Source organism: Spea bombifrons, chromosome 4 (genome assembly GCF_027358695.1).
Source record: "Spea bombifrons isolate aSpeBom1 chromosome 4, aSpeBom1.2.pri, whole genome shotgun sequence".
In the NCBI taxonomy this organism is placed as follows: domain Eukaryota; kingdom Metazoa; phylum Chordata; class Amphibia; order Anura; family Pelobatidae; genus Spea; species Spea bombifrons.
The window spans coordinates 13954481-13974111 of record NC_071090.1 but is presented as its reverse complement, the minus strand read 5'-3'; the positions used below and the strand labels follow the sequence as shown (position 1 = coordinate 13974111).

At 44.0% G+C, this 19631-nt stretch overlaps 1 protein-coding gene and 1 long non-coding RNA gene across 3 annotated transcripts in view; one reads left to right on the top strand and one right to left on the bottom strand.

Moving 5' to 3' along the window:
- The window catches only part of LOC128492708 (A disintegrin and metalloproteinase with thrombospondin motifs 2-like), a 236005-nt gene that overhangs the window by 51329 nt on the left and 165045 nt on the right, over positions 1 to 19631 (bottom strand). For both annotated transcript variants that reach the window (XM_053465368.1, XM_053465367.1), the window contains exons 14-15: positions 16401 to 16524; positions 15732 to 15812 (exon numbers count right to left, since the gene is read on the bottom strand). In XM_053465368.1, coding sequence (XP_053321343.1) covers positions 15732 to 15812; positions 16401 to 16524 — 205 coding nt within the window. The remainder of the gene's footprint in view (positions 1 to 15731; positions 15813 to 16400; positions 16525 to 19631) is intronic.
- On the top strand, positions 4437 to 4817 carry LOC128492731 (uncharacterized). Its single transcript, XR_008354128.1, has 2 exons — positions 4437 to 4536; positions 4616 to 4817. It is a non-coding gene; the product is annotated as an uncharacterized LOC128492731 (long non-coding RNA).

The window sequence follows — 19631 nt, the reverse complement described above, 5'->3', positions numbered from 1 at the left end:
TCTGTTCATAAACAGGACAATGCATAGGACACGTGGTCATGAGTTTAGACTGGAAGAAAGGAGATTTAGACTAAAGCAGAGGAAAGGGTTTTTTACAGTAAGGACAATAAGGATGTGGAATTCTCTGCCTGCAGAGGTAGTTTTATCAGAGTCTGTACAGACGTTTAAACTGCAACTGGATGGATACCTGGAAAAACATAATATTCGGGGATATAATCTTTAATTATGGGGAAACAGCTTATTGATCCAAGGAGAAATCTGACTGCCATTTTGGGGTCAAGAAAGAATTTTTTTTCCCCTGGTTAGTGCAAAATTGGAAAGAGCGAAACCAGGGTTTTTTGCCTTCTTTTGGATCAACAGCAACAAATTAACAGATATAGGAAAGGCTGAACTTGATGGACGCATGTCTTTTTTCAGCCTATATGACTATGTAACTATGTATTCACCCGAACATACTCTTCTAAGTCATTGTATTATTTATTAAGTTAGGGTTTACATGCTAGTTTATAAAACATTTTTTTTAAAGTATGAAACAAGGTGCCAAATTATATAAAACTGGTGATCACAATGTGAATATTGAATATGTGCCTTCAGCTTCTCAGCAGACATTTTTATGTTAACCCTGAGTGTCCTTTTCTGTGTGACTCTATGTGCAATGAAAGGTTAAGAGTGGACAGCTGTTTGGCTATTTCTTGCTCCAAGTAAGTTAAAAGAAACTGACCAAGTCTATTCAAGGACCACAATAAGGGGGGTCAGAAGTGATTGATCATCTCAGCTGCAAACATGGTCTTTGACATAAACTGACCATGATAGGATGAATGGTTTTCTGTATCTTTCTGTATGTATATTTCAGGACACTTGCTACGTAGACAGATCTTAGCACGTAGCTCTCTTGTTTGTAAAAGGTATATAAGACATGTACTGTTTTCAGTAGTCTGGCTGATGACACTCCCTCATGTGCACGAGCAATAAAATCTGCTTATTCAACTCTTTTGGGAAGAATCTGTGTCTCAAAGTTACTGAGTATTCACAACAAATACATAGGATTTAAATTAAATTGTTGAAGGAAGTTTAAGAAATTCTGAATTTTAATGACAGAGTTAGCTTTTTATTACCAAATATTAAAACAAATCTGGTATTCCTAGAAAGGAATCTTACTAACAAACTAAGATTTAGAAGGAGGTCAAAAAGAATACAGAGATTGATCATAGGCGATAAAAAAATTTACCCTGAAAATTGGTAAGGCCTTGAGGGATTATTATAGCTACTATAATAATATAATTTAATACCATCGCTCATATATAATTTAGAAAAGTCAATGAATACTAAAATGTAGACTACAGTTCTCCTTAAACGTCTTAATCTTCCAAAATGTTCAGAGGAACAAGTAAAATACAGAGAAACATTTTGAGAACTATGAAATAGATGTACCGTATTTGCTCGATTATAAGACGACCCCCTAAAATGTCAATATTAATTTACGAAAAAAAGACAACCTCTGCTGCCCATTCGTTTTGCGGGGGCTTCTATTACTGAGCACCGGAAGCTCATGTCACGTCGGTGCTCAGTCATAGAAGCCCCAGAGGACGTGCCAGCAGCAGCGGAGGTTGTCTGCACACATGGCACAGATGTCCACCGGCTGCCAGAGAGGAGGATCCAGGTCCCCTGCAGTATGAGGGGTATTTTTCAGAGTATTTGCTCTGAAAAAAAACCTTGTCTTGTAATCGAGAAAATATGGTAGTTATGAAAGTTGTAAAAGCTAATAAGGCCCCTGGTCCTGAGGGTTTTTTTCCTTAACTTTATTAAACCTTAAGTTCAGTTCTTTCCTATTTATGAATAAAATGATTTACCATATTTGCTCGAAGGAAAGGAAACATCCTAAATATATGACTAACCTATGAGAAAAAAGTTTTATTGGTAAATATTAATTCCCATGTAAACTATTTGTTCATATTTAATAAAAATTATGATTGAGAAAAATGCATTTTTTGTTTTTATTTCCTTTTATTTGCCAACCTGCCCCCCCAGTTATGCACATCTGCCCCACGGCTTGCTACTCTGCCCCCCAGATATGCCATATACTCCCTATATGCCGCTTTGCCCCCCAGATATGCCTTATACCCCATGTAATTTCCCAAAGACATAACTCCTAACTACAGACTTAACTACAGACATACAGTGCAAAAATACAGTGCAAAGAGCAGCTGATTTTGGATCTCCTGGAACATGATAAACTCAGAGCAGGGCATTGGACAGATGTGGATTTGGAGGAGCCTGTGGATCAAGGATTTTTGCCTGATAACGTTAACCCCTTGACTGCAATTGACTCTGAATGACAAGTGGCTCTAAAACATCTGGAGGGCACATCGTGCCAGGGGGATACCCGTCGGTGTTATCGCTGTAACCAGATTGGGCACTTGAGTGTCAGCTGCCCTTCCAAGAGGCCATCTCCATAGCCTCCTGCATGCATCAGAGCCAGAAATGTCTTCTCATGGGGATGAGGGGAGTGAATTTATCGGATTATGCCCCCAAGCAGTCGGGTACCTTAGAAGGTAAAGTGTTGCACCTGGATGTACCCCTACCATAGCTGTAGTGACCCGTTTGCAGGCTGCCCAGGAGGCAGCAAGGGAGTGTGGAAGATGATGAAAATGTCCCTAACTTAACCCATCCATCAGCAGAGAATGGGTTAACTCCCTACTGGGTGCCATGTCAGATCCAACTCCCTTCGAAGTTCTTCCAGGGGAGGCTTTGACTTCAAGTGTATCTGGGGTAGAGGGAGGTTATAAGGCTTACCTGGCTGCTCTGCGCACTGACCCCTCCTTGGAAGGCATGAGACAGCGTGCAGAATGGCCTGTAACTGAAAGTGATGCACAGAGGGTGTACTGGGATAAGGGATCTTATATCAGGAACTCCTTGCTCGAGATCCACAAAGACCCTGGGAAGTAGAAAGGCAGCTTGTAGTCCCTATGCAATTCCAGAAAGATTTACTTAAGCTAGCACATGAAATCCTATTGGCAGGGCATCTTGGAGTACAACTCGACAACTTTTACTTGCTCAGCCTAGGCACCGCTGTAGCAAACTTTTGTCTGTCCTGTCCAGTGTGTCAGAGAGTGGGCAAGGCTGGGCATGTTGCCCATGCCCCCTTAGTACCCTTACCTATCATAGCTGAGCTATTTGAGCGGGTGGCAATGGACCTGGAGGGGCCCTTAGCTATACCTAGCAGCTCAGGGAGTTTATCCTCACCGTAGTGGATTTTGCTACTCAGTATCCTGAAGTCGTTGCCTTATCCTCCATTCGAACAGATAAAGCTGCTGATGCACTCATAGGCACAATAGGAATCTACTGTTTTTTCCATTAGAATTTCTGTATGGGCACAGGGTAGGGAGCCTCCTAGATTTAGTTAGGAATGGGAAGGGAAACTTCCCACATCAGAGGCTTCAGTAGTGGAGTATGTGCTGAAATTTGGGGACAAGATGCAGACCTGGACAAGGTTAGTGCAAAATAATCTTAAAGCAGCCCAATCCTGGCAGAATAGGTGGTACGACCGAATGCCGAGGAGAGGGTCTATGAAGTGGGGCAGAATAAACTGCAGGCTGCCTGGGAAGGCCCTTATCCTATTCTACAGTGTTTGGACCCCACATATTATGTAGTAGCCCTAGATGAGACAGGACAGAGACAAAGAAGGTATCACATAAATATGTTGAGGTCATATCATGACCCAGAGACTTTAGTCTAGAGGACTGCATTGGGAGGCGGGTCCCGCGGGAACTTGCGGGCGTGGGCGGTTTTTCAGCTATTGCGGGCGGGAACGGGCGGTCAGCCAGCGTACCTGCGGATCCCGGTAATCCCGCGCAGTCCCGCAAGGCTCCCTTCTCGCTGCTCCCTCACAGCGTCACTTCTCTTGTTCTGCCCAGGAACACAGCGGAGTCACGTGATTTAACATCTCATCAAATGACTCTGCTCCGTTCCTGCGGGAAAAGAAAAGAGACCTTCTGTGAGAGCAACCTGAAGGCAGCCTTGAGTGCGCGGGAAATCTGCAATTCTGATAAGACAGTGAAAGAGTTTGTATTAACCAGTATGTATGATTTAGGGAATAGATCAATGGATGTTTGTGAATGACTTCTGCTGGGGCTTCTATGATGGGGGAGAGTGGCATATTGGGGGGCACAGTGGGTTATCTGGAGATATATGCATAACTGGGGGCACAGTGTCATATCAATGGTTGGAGTGGCATATCATGGGCACAGTGGCATATAAGTGTCTATAAGGCATAACTGGGGGCACAGTGGCATATCAGGGGTTGGAGTGGCATATCAGGGGGTATGCGGCATATCATGGGCACAGTGGCATATAAGAGTCTATAAGGCACACCAGGGGGCTATAGGGCACTCCAGGGCGGACAGCACAGTGGCATATGTGGAGATATAAGGCATAACTGGGGGCACAGTGGCATATTAGGGGTTGGAGTGGCATATCATGAGCACAGTGGCATATAAGTGTCTATAAGGCATAACTGGGGGCACAGTGGCGTATCAGGTGTTGGAGTGGCATATCAGGGGGTACATGGCATATCATGGGCACAGTGGCATATCTGGGGGGTATAAGGCAAATCTAGGGGGCAGAGTGGCATATAGGGGGATATAAGGCATATCTGGGGTAGAAAGTGGCATATAGGGAAATATAAGGCATATCTGGGGGGCAGAGTGGCAAGCCTGGGGTCAGATATGCATTACTGGGGGGCAGGTTGGCAAATAAGAAAAATAAAAACAAGAAATACATTTTTCTCAATTATACTTTTTATTAAATATGAAAACATAGTTTCCTTATCAATTAATATTTACTAGTAAAACTTTTTTTTAGGTATTAAAACCTAGTTTGAGCGGGCGGGATAGGACACATATGTTGCGGGAGCGGGCTGGAGTGGACAAACAATCAGCGGGAGCGGGCGGGATTGGACAAAAAAATCAGCGGGAGCGGGCGGGATTGGACAAAAAATCAGCGGGAGCGGGATTAAAAAAGCAGTCCCGCGCAGGGCTCTACTTCAGTCCTAAGCATGTGCAGCTTACCAGAGGAGGGATCAGATAGTGATCCTCTAGTGGACCTTGTGGACCCTTCTCTAAGGGCCAGGGGTCAATAGAGAAGGCAGAGAGCAATTCCCAGCTCTCTACAGAGCATAAATGGCAGCTCAATCAAGTGATAACCTTCCATCAAAGTATATTTACTGGGGTGCCAGGGAAAACCACATTGACTTACCACCATGTTGACACGAGGTCTCAATCTCCTCTAAGGCAGATGGCATTTCGAGAACTCCCTTTGGCTGAGTCCTGTGTAACGGCCTTTGGGATGAAAAATGTACCTTTCAGCAATCGATTCCTAAGCATAATTGGTGTTGCTGACATGCCTTGATGTATTGAGGCATGTCAGTAATACAACCCCCTACCCCGATCGCCTTGTGATTGCTCCAAAAAGCAACCACAAGTGCCATCAGTGAATGGCGTTGCTGCCAACTGTCAGCTCAATGAGTTCACAGAGGGTCTATCCAGACCCTCCTGAGAACTCTCAAGCTCCTCAAGCTTCAACCATGCAGGTCAATGGAGCCCAGCTCACTAATCACAATGTGATTAGTAAAATAAAATGAAAAAATAATAAAAACATCAATACATTTTTTTTTTAATTGGTAACATGTCAAAATAATTCCCCACTGTCACAGAAAAGTCCATATATATATATATATATATATACACACAAAAAGTTTTTTATGAGCAAGTCTTACAAGTCCTAAATCTTCACAAAACTTGTCGCATGGAATTGGCCGGCTTTAAAGATGTCCCAAATATGGGACATGGGCACAGACTGACCAGCTGTCCAAATGCCAAAAAACGCACACCTCACAAAGGTGGCCTTTTACCTCCTAAATAACCCAACAAACCCATGCATCGATGTTACTGAACACATATTGGGGTGTTTGACAGTGACATCTACCTGGATAGTAAATTCACACCTGAAGTACAATGTGTGTGTGTGTATGTGAAAAAAATACAAAAAAAATTTACTACCATAAAGTTTGACAAAGGCTGATGGTAGAATAAGTGCATGGAAATGGTTAAAATACCAGCATTTGAAATACCCTGGGGTTCTACTTTTCAAAAATATATGGTTTGATTGGGTTAACTGCATTGGGCGGCTTCAAAGATGTCCCAAATGGCACACGAGGCAGAATGACCAGATTTCGGGGAAAATGGTTTTGCAATAGCTTAACGCTACTTATAATTATTGCCCAATAACATGCAGAAAAACTGGGTATTTCTAAACTCAGGACAAATAGTAGAATCTATTTAGTAAGTTTTTTCATTAGTTTTTGCAGATGAGTAAAAAATCTTCTAATTCATTTTAGAAAACGTCCTTTTTTAAACAAAATTCACCATATTTTGTCATTTTTTATAGTAAATTAGATGATATGATAAAAATAATGATATCTAAAGAAAGCCCTGCTTGTCCAAAAAACAATATATAATGTGTGTGGGTGCACAAAATGAGGGAGAAGAAAATTACAGCAACACTCAAAAATGTTAAAAGAGCCTTTGTCCCAAAGTGTACTATGAGTAAGAAACAGTTGTCATTAAGGGGTTAAATCAGTTTCTTTGTGCATGCCCTCTGTATCTGCCAGAAGTATCATCTTCCCAGGACTCCTGTGGTGATTCATGGCCTAAGCGATCATGATCCTGAGTTATAGGAATTCCATTCCTAGCTTAAGTGGAGGGGTTTTCCATCACCTTTACCCCACCATAACATATTGGCAGATCAAAGATGGGAGTTATTTTTTGGAAAAGGTGTCATATAATTGGTCATGTGACCAGAGGGGTGTTTTCTTGCAAAAGAGTCTGATTTGAGGGCAATGCAGTGACCTCAAAGAGGAACTGCACGATATACTGGAACAACATCATAAGAAACCATCTGGACTTAAGGAGTTTCACAGGGCTGCTTATTGAAGAAACTTGTGAGTGAGTGTCCTATATATTAGAGCTGAAACAACGAATCGATAAAATCGATAATAATCGATAACGGAAATCATCGATAACGATTTCCGTTATCGATTAATCGAGTGATCAATTCGTTGTTGGAGCACTCGGCTCCTTTTACTTACCTCCGCGAGCGTTCCCCGCTTCTGCTACACGCTCTGCAGTCTCCGCCTTCTTCTAGCTACGTGACGGATGTGACGTGTTCCGGTTCGCTCTGTGCGAGTGGCTCCACTCGCACAGAGCGGTTCGCTCTGTGCGAGTGGCTCCACTCGCACAGAGCGGTTCGCTCTGTGCGAGTGGCTCCATTCGCACAGAGCGGTTCGCTCTGTGCGAGTGGCTCCATTCGCACAGAGCGGTTCGCTCTGTGCGAGTTGCTCCATTCGCACAGAGCGGTTCGCTCTGTGCGAGTGGCTCCATTCGCACAGAGCGGTTCGCTCTGTGCGAGTGGCTCCATTCGCACAGAGCGATTCGCGGGGGTGGGGGTCCACGGCGGGGTGGGAGTGGGGTTTCAGGGGATGCAGGGCAGGGTGTGAGTGTGGGTGCAGGGCAGAGTGGGGGTGGGGGTGCAGGGCAGAGTGGGGGTGGGGGTGCAGGGCAGAGTGGGGGTGGGGGGTGCAGGGCAGGAGACTGGGTGCAGGGCAGAGTGGGGGTGGGGATGCAGGGTGTGAGTGTGGGTGCAGAGCAGAGTGGGAGACTGGGTGCAGGGCAGAGTGGGGGTGGGGATGCAGGGCAGGGTGTGAGTGTGGGTGCAGGGCAGAGTGGGTGCAGGGCAGAGTGGGTGCAGGGCAGAGTGTGAGTGTGGGGGCAGGGCAGAATGTGGGGGCAGGGCTGGGTGCAGGGCAGAGTTGGAGACTGGGTGCAGGGGCACAGTGCAAAGTGCTGGGTGCAAAGTGCCAGTGCTGGGTGCAAAGTGCCAGGGCTGGGTGCAAAGTGCTGGGTGCAAAGTGCCAGGGCTGGGGCAAAGTGCTGGGCGCAAAGTGCTGAGTGCTGGGTACAAAGTGCTGGGTGCAAAGTGCAAAGTGCTGGTGCAAAGTGCTGGGTGCAAAGTGCTGGATGCAAAGTGCCAGGGCTGGGGCAAAGTGCTGGGTGCTGAGTGCTGGGTACAAAGTGCTGGGTGCAAAGTGCCAGGGCTGGGTGCAAAGTGCTGGTGCAAAGTGCTGGGTGCAAAGTGCTGGATGCAAAGTGCCAGGGCTGGGGCAAAGTGCTGGGGGCAAAGTGCTGGGTGCAAAGTGCCAGGGCTGGGTGCAAAGTGCTGGGTGCAAAGTGCTGGGTGCAAAGTGCAAAGTGCTGGGGCAAAGTTTCTTGAACAGTAATAGTCCACCTCTTTTCAGAATGTTTGGGGTTATTTTGTTTCATAAATATTGTGTTTGGGTTCTTGTACTTTGAAAATATTGTTTTTTATTACATCATAACAAAATAAGAATGTTAATGTAAATTTTAAGTTGTTTTTTAACATCCAGTTCATTAAATTCTTTTAAATAAACGAAAAATTTGCATATTGTTTTTTTTATCCGATTAATCGATTAATCGAAAAAATAATCGGCCGATTAATCGATTATTAAAATAATCGTTAGTTGCAGCCCTACTATATATATATATTTTTTTTGCCCGGGGTGGAGAGTGAGAAAGAGAGAGAGAGAGAGAGCTGGAGAGTGTGAGTGTGAAAGAGAGAGAGAGAGAGAGGTGGAGAAAGAGAGAGGTGGAGAGTGAGAGAGGTGGGGAGTGAGTGAGAGAGAGATATTTCCATTCCGGTACCTCATGAATCCGGTGTTGGCAGATTACCTGGAGGGATATAGGCAGGATTTGGGGGTTAATTTGGTATCACTTATGCCTTCTTAAGGGGTGAAGTTAGTAAATCCAGCGGCTTGGTGCTATTAACCCCTTCATGCCCACACCCTCCATACTGTCAGGGCTTGGCAAGTAGTCCTGACCGTGACACCCCCTTCTTGTCACTCTGCCTCCCTGATATGCCTTATACCCCCCCGATATGCCTTATACTCCCTATTTGCCAATCTGCCCCTTGATATGCCTTATACTCTCCTATATGCCCCCCAACTTACCGTTGCTCTGACAAAAAGACCTTGTCTTATAATCGAGCAAATACGGTAAAAACGTAAGGTTAGTTCCTTTTTTTACCTCAAATGCTTCGAGCAACAATTATTCCGACACTAAAACTTGATGAAGATGATGCAGGTGGGATTTGTGGAGGGACAGCTGTATCTGTCTGCTTTATGACTGGAGTGGTTAGTTTATATCACACGTAATTGCCGTTAAAGCCTTTCATTTATAGCGACGCTGAGGGCTAAAAAAGTATGGCAGAAGTGCCTCGATATAGGGGCATTCAACAACACAAAAAAAGTCAGGGGCCCCATTTGATCCCTCCTATGAGTGCTTCAAACCACCACCTGTTACGTCGGATCAGGCAACATAGGTGATGGACCCACAATGCAGGAATGGCGTGCACTCGCCAAGGAACGGTATGAACCAGCTGAACGAAAGGGAGCGATTCCAAAAATCAAGCTGGGATCAGGGCAGGCAGCACAGGAGCAATGTCAGGAAACAACAGCCGAGGTCGGGACAGGCAGCGCAGGGTCAAGGTCAGAACGAAAGCTGAGGTCTGGTACACGTGAAAGTCAAGCAGAAAGCACTAGCGAAAAAAACACCCAGAGAACAATAATATGGACTCGTTGAACGGGCACAGAAACACAGAACAAGGAAGTTTAAACAGAGCCAACGGCGGGAGAACAGGGAGCGGGCCAATCACAGGTAAGATGACTTCATCGCGACCGACGCAAGAATAGCGTCGTCGCGATGGCAACAACACTAAATACTCTCTGCCTGTGTTACCTCCGCAAGTGACCTGGAAGCGCCACACAGGCAGAAGAGGTACTGTTGAAGCCACCGTGAACATGTAGCGGCGGATCAAATACACGATCGCCGCTGATATGCTGCGGCGGCTCAACGGCTAAACACTAAGTCCTCTCTGCCTGTGGTACTTCCGCGAGTGACGCGGAAGTGCCTCGCAGGCAGAAGAGGTACTGTTCTGGCGCCGCAAGCGTGTAGCAGCCTGAACAGGACTGTCACTGGCTGGGAGACGTGACCACTCAGTACGCACGCCCCCTCGTGTGCGTGCCGAGCGCACGTCAGTACACGAGGAAGACGCGCGAGAGGGATGCCGCGGGACAGGTAGGTGCGACACCACCTGCTAGAGATATTCTGCCTCTAATAAGATGTCAGCGCCCATTCAAAATAATGAACCTTCCAGAACTTTGATAGTACTGCAGCCAACCATGCAGGTCAATGGAGCACAGCTCACTTTTTAGTAAAATTAAAAAAATAAAATGAAAATGTAAAAATAGTTAAAAAAAAATAAAATTAATAAAAAATTAAAAAATACAAAAGACCCAGTGCTGTCACTATGATATCATAAGTTTAAAAAAAATGTAAAAATAAATGTAAAAAATTATTTTATGAGCAAGTCCTAAAATTGGCGCTGAATCTTCTTAAATATCAAGGCATAGAAAAAGTTAAAATATCAGCATTTGGGCTGTCTAATTTTCTAAAATATATGGGTGATAGTAAATTGAATCGGCTGGTTTCAAAGATGTCACAAATAGGGCATTCGCGCAAACTGACCAGATGTTAAAATTGCGCCTCTTAGGGTGTTTGACAGTGACACACACCAGGAGCTGTAAATTCATACCTAAATAACAATATGTGTGGACAAGAAAACGCAAATAAAAAATGACTACCTGTTACTTACCTGCCCCCGGCTCCCACGTTGCCTCCACAAACGCCACGCAGGAGAGGGAGATCCCCCTCCAACGCACGGCCACCGGAGCCGCCACGCAGGAGAGGGAGACCCCCCCTCCAACGCACGGCCACCGGAGCCGCCACGCAGGAGAGGGAGACCTCCCCTCCAACGCACGGCTACCACCGCAGCAGCCGCCTCGCAGGAGAGGGAGGCCGCCCTCCAACGCGGTGCCGCTTCTGTCGTCATCTGCCGAACTGCCGCGCAGGAGAGGAAGACCTCCTGGAACACGGCGTCCGGCTTCTAGTGGCGAACTCCCAAACTGCAGGCATATATGAGGGGAGATTACGCCACAACCATGATGGTGGCGATTCCCGGACATTGGAAGTGACGTCATGAGGTTTGGCGGGAGATTTGAACTTCCTATTTAAACCGGTTCCTATTTAAACCTCCTCAGTTCTGTCTGACATTGCCTTCTGTTGGTTGTCTATGCCTTGTGCAAGTACCCAGATAGCGTTTTGATCCTGCATTCTCGTGTATGATCCCGGCTTGTCTGACTTCGTTGATTTCCTGATTCCTGACCTCGGCTACGTTTACGTTTATCCTGTTTTCCTGAATCCTGACCTCGGCTACGTTATTTGACTATCCTGCCCTCCGGAAACCTGACCTCGGCTTGTTTGACCTGTTCTGTCCTGGAGTCCTACCTGACCACGGTGTCTCCTACTTGTATGTGACACTACCACAAAGTTTGACAAAGAATGGTAGTAGAATTAAAGAATGGAAAGAGTTAAAATTCTAGCATTTGAAGTTCCCTAGGGTGTCTAGTTTTTTAAAATATATGGTTTCATGAGGGTAAATTGAACTGACCGGCTTGAAATATGTCCCAAATAGCACGTGGGGTAGAATGTCCAGTTTTGAAAAAAATGGGTTTGGAATAGCAATATGTTACTTGTACTTCTTGCCCTATAACTTGCAAAAAAAGGAAAAAACATAAAAACCTTGGGTAATTCTAAAATCAAGACAAACAGTAGACTCTATTTAGCAGGGTTTTTCCATTCTCTTTTGTAGATGAGTAAGAATTTCAAATATAAGTAAGAAAAAGTGTTTTTTTTAAAAACGTTCACCATAGTTTATAATTTTTTTATAGGAAACTAGATGATATGATCAAAATAATCGTATCTAAAGAAAGTCCTTCTTCTTGTTACTTACCCGTCCTCGGATCCCACGTTGCTGCAACAGCCGCTGCGAAGGAGAGGGAGACCCCCCTCTAACGCACGGCCACCTCCACAGCAGCCGCCACGCAGGAGAGGGAGACCCCCCTCCAACGCACGACCACAGCAGCCGCCACGAGGAAGAGGGAGATCTCCCTCTACCGCACAGCCGCTACCGCTGCCGTCCTCGGAAGTGCCGCGCAGGAGAGGGAGACCCCCCTCTAATGCACGGCCACCTCCACAGCAGCCGCCACGCAGACCTCCAGGTACACGGCGTCCTGTGTCAGCACTCGTGCGCCCTCTAGTGGCGAACCCCCAAACTGGAGGGCCATATGAAGGGAGGTTATGCCACACTCATGATTGCCGCGAGTCCCGGGCACCGGAAGTGACATCATGACGTTTCCCCTGCGGTTCACTATTTAAACCTGCTCAGTTCTATGTTGCCTTGCTTTCTGATGGTTGTCTATGCCTAGTGCTAGCTCCCAGATAGCATTTTGATTACTGTTTCCCGTGTTTGATCCTGGCTCGTCTGACTTCGTTGTTTTCCTGAATCCTGACCTAGGCTACGTTATATGACTATCCTGCTCTCCGGAATCCTGACCTCGGCTACGTTATACGACTATCCTGCTCTCCGGAATCCTGACCTCAGCTTATATGAACTGTTCTGTCCTGGAGTCCTACCTGACCACGGTGTCTCCTATTACTTGTACGTGACACTTCTCTTGCAAAAAACCCCCAATTTATAATTAGCGTGCATGCACTAAATGAGAGAGAAGAAAATTACAGCTAAACACGAGTGCCACAGAAATCAGCCATTGTCACAAAGGGTACACAACATAAAATACATTAGGGCTGCAACTAATTTTCATAATCGATTAGTTGGCCGAAACAGCAGAATAAAAAAACTTTGAGAAAAATTGCATTATGCTATGCCTTATACCCCTGATATGCCACTCTGGCCCACAAATAAGGCTTATACCCCCTATATGCCACTCGGCCCCCCAGATATGCCTTATACCCCAGATATGCCACTCTGCCCCCCCCACATATGCCACTCGGCCCCCCCAAATATGCCTTATACTCCCACTGTGCCCCTGATATGCCACTCTGCCGCCCTCAGACTTACCCCCCTGTGAAAGAACCCTCCATTCCCGGGGCCCCAGGAGAGGCCTGACTGCTAGCCTCCTCCCTTTTGACTATGGGCCCTGACTTTGTAAAGACTTCTGTGGTTACCCCCAGCAGTATATCATCCCATCACTTGCTGAGGGGATTATCTCTGGCAGACAGCCAGGATCTGCAACCAGGGAGTGACCGCCATTGTTTTACTTTATTATCAGACCCCCCCACCCCATGGTGCACTACTATGTTGTCCCTCCCTTCCCTCCAGTTCCACCACTACAGACATTTACCCCAGCCATCCCTGGATTCGGTTTCGGCCAGTAATAGAGGTTGGGACCCTATTGTATTGTTAATCCCGTTACTGCCCTGTTGTCCCTGGGAGGTAGATTAAGGGGGCGGTTTGTATCCCAATGTCAGGATCAAGGTGAGGAACCCGATATGCAGGAAAACCCAGCAAAGTCCAAATCAAACCAAAGGTTTAGCAGCGTAGCCGGTAACAATAGCCAGAGGGTCAGGATAGGAGACAGCAACGTAGTCGGTAACAATAGCCAAATTGTCAGGGTTGGAGACAGCAGCGTAGTCGGTATCAATAGCCCAAGGGTCAGGATTGGAGATAGCAGCGTAGTCAGTATTAATAGCCAAAGGGTTAAATAACATGAATCAGGAGAGAACAACTAAGTAGCTCTTAACAGCACAATAACTGAGCACTGAATGATTCTCAGTGCTCATTTTTAAATCTACCACCAGAGGTCGCCCTTCCCCCTGTATGTGCTGACGGTGGTGTGTGTTCCCCGCCCTCTCCATTCAGGAGTGAATAAGGAGAGGTGGGGGCGTGCGCGCTCTTTGAGACCGGCATCGTGGCAGGAGCGGTGAGAGCGGCGGCGTGGGAGCTGGTACCCGCAGTCAGCGGATACTCAGGTGAGTGACTGCGCTGGGGGGTTTTCTGTGGACCCTGACACCCAATATCTTGATTTACCGTATTGGCCCGAATATAGGCCGCACTTTTTTCCCCCACTTTAAGTCTTTAAAGTGGGGGTGCGGCCTATATTCGGGGTCTGGCACCCGACGCCCGGGACATGCAGTTAGGCAGCAGGGTTAGGATACAGATCCCCCGCAGCGGTGCAGGGGACCCGTATCCTACTCTCTGATACGCTCAGACAGCCTCCCCTGCCGGCACTTTCCACGGGGGGAGTGCCGGCACGGGAGATTGTCTAAGACGTTCACCAGGTGCAGCGATGAGCGTAAACAACCTCCGCTGCCGGCACGTTTGCACGATGTGCTTTAACAATGTCCCTTGCCGGGAATTCCCACGAGGGGAGTCCCGGCAAGGGAGATTGTTAAAGCACATCGTGCAGACGTGCCGGCAGCGGAGGTTGTTTACGCGCATCGCTGCAGCCGGTGAACGTCCGCACAATGCATTTTACCTCTGCCCCCAAGACTTACCAGAGCAGACTCCCGGGTGTCCTGCGGGGCCGGCAGGGGATATCTACGCAATACGCGTATACAACTTCCGGTGCCGGCACTCAGCATATCTCGAGGGGGGGGAGGACAGAGTGGCAGCATATCGGGGGGCAGAGTGGCAGCATATCGGGGGGGACAGAGTGGCAGCATATCTCGGGGGGGGGACAGAGTGGCAGCATATCTATTACAAAACTTTTTCTACCCCCTGTAGCGCTGCGGGGAATCTGGATCTTAGTGTTATTATCCGACCTCTATTTGAGGTCGAATTATAAGATAAAGGGTATTTTTCAGAAAAAAATCCTCATCTTATATTCGATAAAATCGATTCAACTAATCGATAATGAAATTCGTTGGCAACGATTTTCATTATCCATTATTATCAATTTTTGTTGCGGCCCTAAAATACAGCTCTGTCCTTAAGGGCTTTAACAAGAATATTGGATGTGCCATAACATTAATTGGTCAGGATTAATTGTTTCCATTTAATTATTTAAAGTATAAACCAATTATTAACCCCCGTAAAGATAAGTAAATTTGATAGTTCAGCATCAGATAAATTACACTGGCTGTCATTTTTTAAGTATATTTTAAACTTTGTAGGAAAATATGGTCAGAGATTCACTATGTTAAAAAAGTCTCTTAGTATTAGTTGCATTGTATTGTTCAATATTGGAAGACTACAACGTGCCTTCTTGGGAAGAAATTAAAAAGCAACTAGAGTATCAATCTTCTATGGAGAAAAGTCACTAAATACAAATTAATAAAATAAACAAATATTTTAAAAATTTGGTAAAGGGATTGGTAAAACTCCATTTTCTTTTGCCTTTTTTGTTTATTCATGTTTGTTATTTGTTGTTCATTATATATTTAATGTGGACATCTTGAATCAAACTTTTGAAATTGCTATCTGAGCATGGGACTTCCTTCACAAGTTATTTATGCTTTATCTATTCTTTCCACACACATAACCTACTAATATTGAGATTTTAAGGTATACTATAAATATAATGTATGAGCGTTTTCTATGTATTTGTGGATATGTATTATAAATATTGCTATTTATATTTAGTTACATTTTGTTTAATAGAAATAAAAACATTTTTAAAAAGTTATACATTTTCAAGTTTTTATAAGTTTTTAAAAATGAATTATGTAATCTAGGACACTTACCAAGGACGTGAGGTGCTGCATCAGTTTCGTGGATGAGTAAATGGCGTGCACCTGATGGAATTTCAAATATCTTCAAATGTCCTTACCAAAAAAATAAATAAAAAATAAACACCATTTAACTAAGTATGATCCTGAAGATCATTTAACATTTTAACATTTCTCCTTACCTTTAAAATGGCAAAGAAGAATGCTCCTGTTGTTAGGGGTATAATTAGAGGTAAGCAACACTTTTCAAGTGGCTTTGTGACCTACCAATATTTAAAATGCATAGGCATTTAGTGAGGGGCTTCCATATTTGAAAGCCATAAGTGAAATGTAAGTTAAAAAATGTTCCTACTTACACTTTCAGCTATGGCAGAGTAATGACCTCTTCCAACTGCACCAGTGGATCATTTAGGAACCACCGTCAACAGTATTTTTATATAATAGACTACACAAATTACAACCATCAGTGCTGTTTGCCTGACAGAATCATACAATTTTCATTGTTTTATGATAATATCCATTTGACACACATTTTTATAATAGGGCACAATTTGAACCTTTAACACAACTGTTCTTCTAGTCTATAAGAGTACATGCAATAGGGTGGGTGTGATTCCTGAGTGTGAACTTGAGTCCAAGTTATCCTGATCATCGTACAATAAATCATCTTTTTGTGTACTTTACCTTGTTTCTTAGGTGTCCTTGTGAATGTTCCTTTTACAATCTTGCAATGTGAGTTATCACCATCACATACTCCACATTTATCTTCTTTTTTTGTTGAGCCAATAACTTTGTCACAACCAACTTTCTGCAGGTAAGAATAAAATGTGTATATTTCTACATATTTAATAAAACATTTCCTCATAAAAATAGTTCCTTAAAATATGGAGGTTTTATACAAAAGTATTATTTCTGCTTTGACTTCTGATATCTAGTTCTTCACATCGTTAATAAAGGTAATTTATCCAATAAGAATGTATGCAATTGTAAAAAAGGTATCTTGACATAGATACAAGATAAGATGCCCATAAGGTTAATTTGAGATTTTCTTCATACGTTGTATAGAACTATATTTGAAAAATGTTTATACTATATAAATTAATTGTACTGCTACTACTTTCCCAACGTATTGACCAAACCTGACCTCTTACCCTGTTGTACCTCTTGTACCTGTTATCTTCAAAAATGGCAGGGCTGACAACATTAATCCCAGGGTATATCATGTGGCCCATTTATACAATGGAACAAAATACGCCAAAAGACTCCATCTCGACACAAAATGTGTGATTTGTATTCCATCCCACACAATAACTACTACTTAAAACACTGCATCTCTTCTCTTAAACGCCTCATCCTCAATACAGAAGACATTGTAGGAATTGTTCACCATACCTCCATTATGTACTGCTTTAAGTGAGATAGACCTGCTTTTCAGCAGTGTTTTGCCAAGATACCTCACTGGCCTCATTCTAATATCACATTCCAGCACTATCCTTCAATAATCACAAGGTTGGGCAGGTAAGGTATGTGGATGGTCCTACAACAAGCCCAATGTCTAACCAAGCCCCAAATAAGGTGTCCCACTGTGTGCGCCTCAGAAGTTGGGGGTTCATGCTTCACTATTAATCAATATTCAACTGACCCTCTAGTATAACTCTGGGGCTACAACAAAATTGTCCTTTAGAGAAATGCAGTAATCTGCCCACACACACCTTAAAAGGTCTACTGCTAGTTAGAAGATAGGTAGATAGCATATCATCAGCATAAAGATGGTACTGAAATACAAAGAATACATGAAATGAGGTACAGATAGAGAAGAGTAGGAACTCCTGAACTGAGCTTTGATGTACACCAAATTAAATGCAAAATACACAGCCTGAGAGACAGGACTTCAGCAAGGAAAGGACTGTATCATGGATGCTATAAGAATGAAGAAGGGGTGGTGAAAATGTCAAAGTTCAAACAGGATAAGTAAGAAGATGAGATCTTTTGTTTTAATGATGTTTAAGTATATTGAAAAATGTTGCCATTAATTTGATTTCCTACAACTTGGTCTTGGTGCTAACCTTTGCGCCATGATAATTTTTCAAACTTTTTCAAAGTACAGAACATTTTTGCCCTTTACTGATTTCTTCTATCTTTTGCTTATCTGTCCCTTTTTAATGTTTTCGATCAACCAACTAATTTTAATATAAGACAATGTGTGTAAACGCAAAATGCAGCTTTTAAATGATCATTTCATTTATTAAGGTAAATAGTTAATCATAACCTATATCATGCATGGGTTCCCTTAAACCACACACTTGGTGGCAACAATTGCAGTCAAACATTTGCAATAACTGGCAATGATAAAAGGAATTTTGGCCCACTCTTGATGGCAGAATTGTTTTAACTCAGCCACATTGAAGGGTTTTCTTTTCATGTGACAACACTGAATAGATGACACTCTGCTACAATGTAAAGTAGTCAGTGTACAGCCTGTATAACAATGTAAATTTGCTGTCCCCTCAAAATAACTCAACACACAGCCATTACTGTCTAAACCTTGGCAACAAAACAAAGTACACCCCTAAGTGGAAATCTCCAAAGTGTCAATATATTGTGTGTCCACCAATATTTTCCAGCACTGCCTTAACCCTCTTGGGCATGGAGTTCACCAGAGCGTCACAGGTTGCCACTGGAGTCCGACATCACAGAGCTGGTGGATGTTAGAGACCTTGTGCTCCCCCACCTTCCGTTTGAGGATGCCCCTACAGGCTGTACACTCACTACTTTACATTGTATAAGATTATCATTTCTTCAGTGTTGTCAGATGAAAAGATTTAATAAAATGTTTACAAAAATGTGAGGGGTGTATTCACTTTTGTGAGATACAGTATATACATACCTGGGAACTTCTTCACTCTGACTACCCGGAGTCTTCCCTTGCGTTCCCACTGATGTCGGTGGGAGTTCCATCTTAAAGGGCAAATAGGCGGGAAGCGGTACGTGTCAAGACCCCGCTCCCATGACCCGGAGGATCTCAGAGTCAAACCCGGAGAGTTCCCAGGTATATATATATATATATATATATATATATATATATATAGACTTATGAAGATATGCTGTGGTATATGTCACCAAGACATTAGCAGAAGATCCTTTAAGTCCTATAAGTTGCGAGGTGGGTCCTTCATGGATGCATCCTGGTGCCATGTGTTCTCCAGATAAGCGACACACACCCACTCGGCCATCAACGTGATATAAAATAATTCCTTTAGTTCACGTGCTGCATTTTTAAACCTTTTAAACCTATGTCACCACTTTGCAAGACAGGTTCTATTTATTTGATTTTTACATAGAAACTAGAAATTGGCAGCATTAAGAACCAGGCAGCCCATCTAAACAGCCCATTCTTCCTAATGTAAGGGGCTTAAACAGTCTTTGGTCAGGTCTTAAAGTGAGGATATCTTTATGTCTATCCCACACCTGTTTAAATTCCATAACTGTATTAGCCTTCACCACTTCTGCTGGGAGACTGTTTCATTTATCCACCACTTTCTCACTAAAGTGGAACTTCCTTACATTACATCTAAGCCTCTGACCCTTTTGTTTTAGACCATGACCCCTTGTTCTAACATTGTTCCTCAAGTAAAGCTTGCCTCCTGTACTTTGTTAAATCCTTTTAAGTGTTTATATATTTTTATTGTATTCGTCTCTCTCGTCTTTCTTCCAAGCTATACATATTAAGATCATTTAATATTTCCTGACAATTTCTGTTCTGCAAACCACTTAACATTTTTGCAGCTCTCCTCGGAACTCTCTCCAAAGTGTCTATATCCTTCTGGAGATGGGGTCTCCAGAACAGTACGCAATACTCTAGGTGAGTCCTGACCAGAGATCTGTAAAGTAGCATAATCACCTCACTCTTCCTGC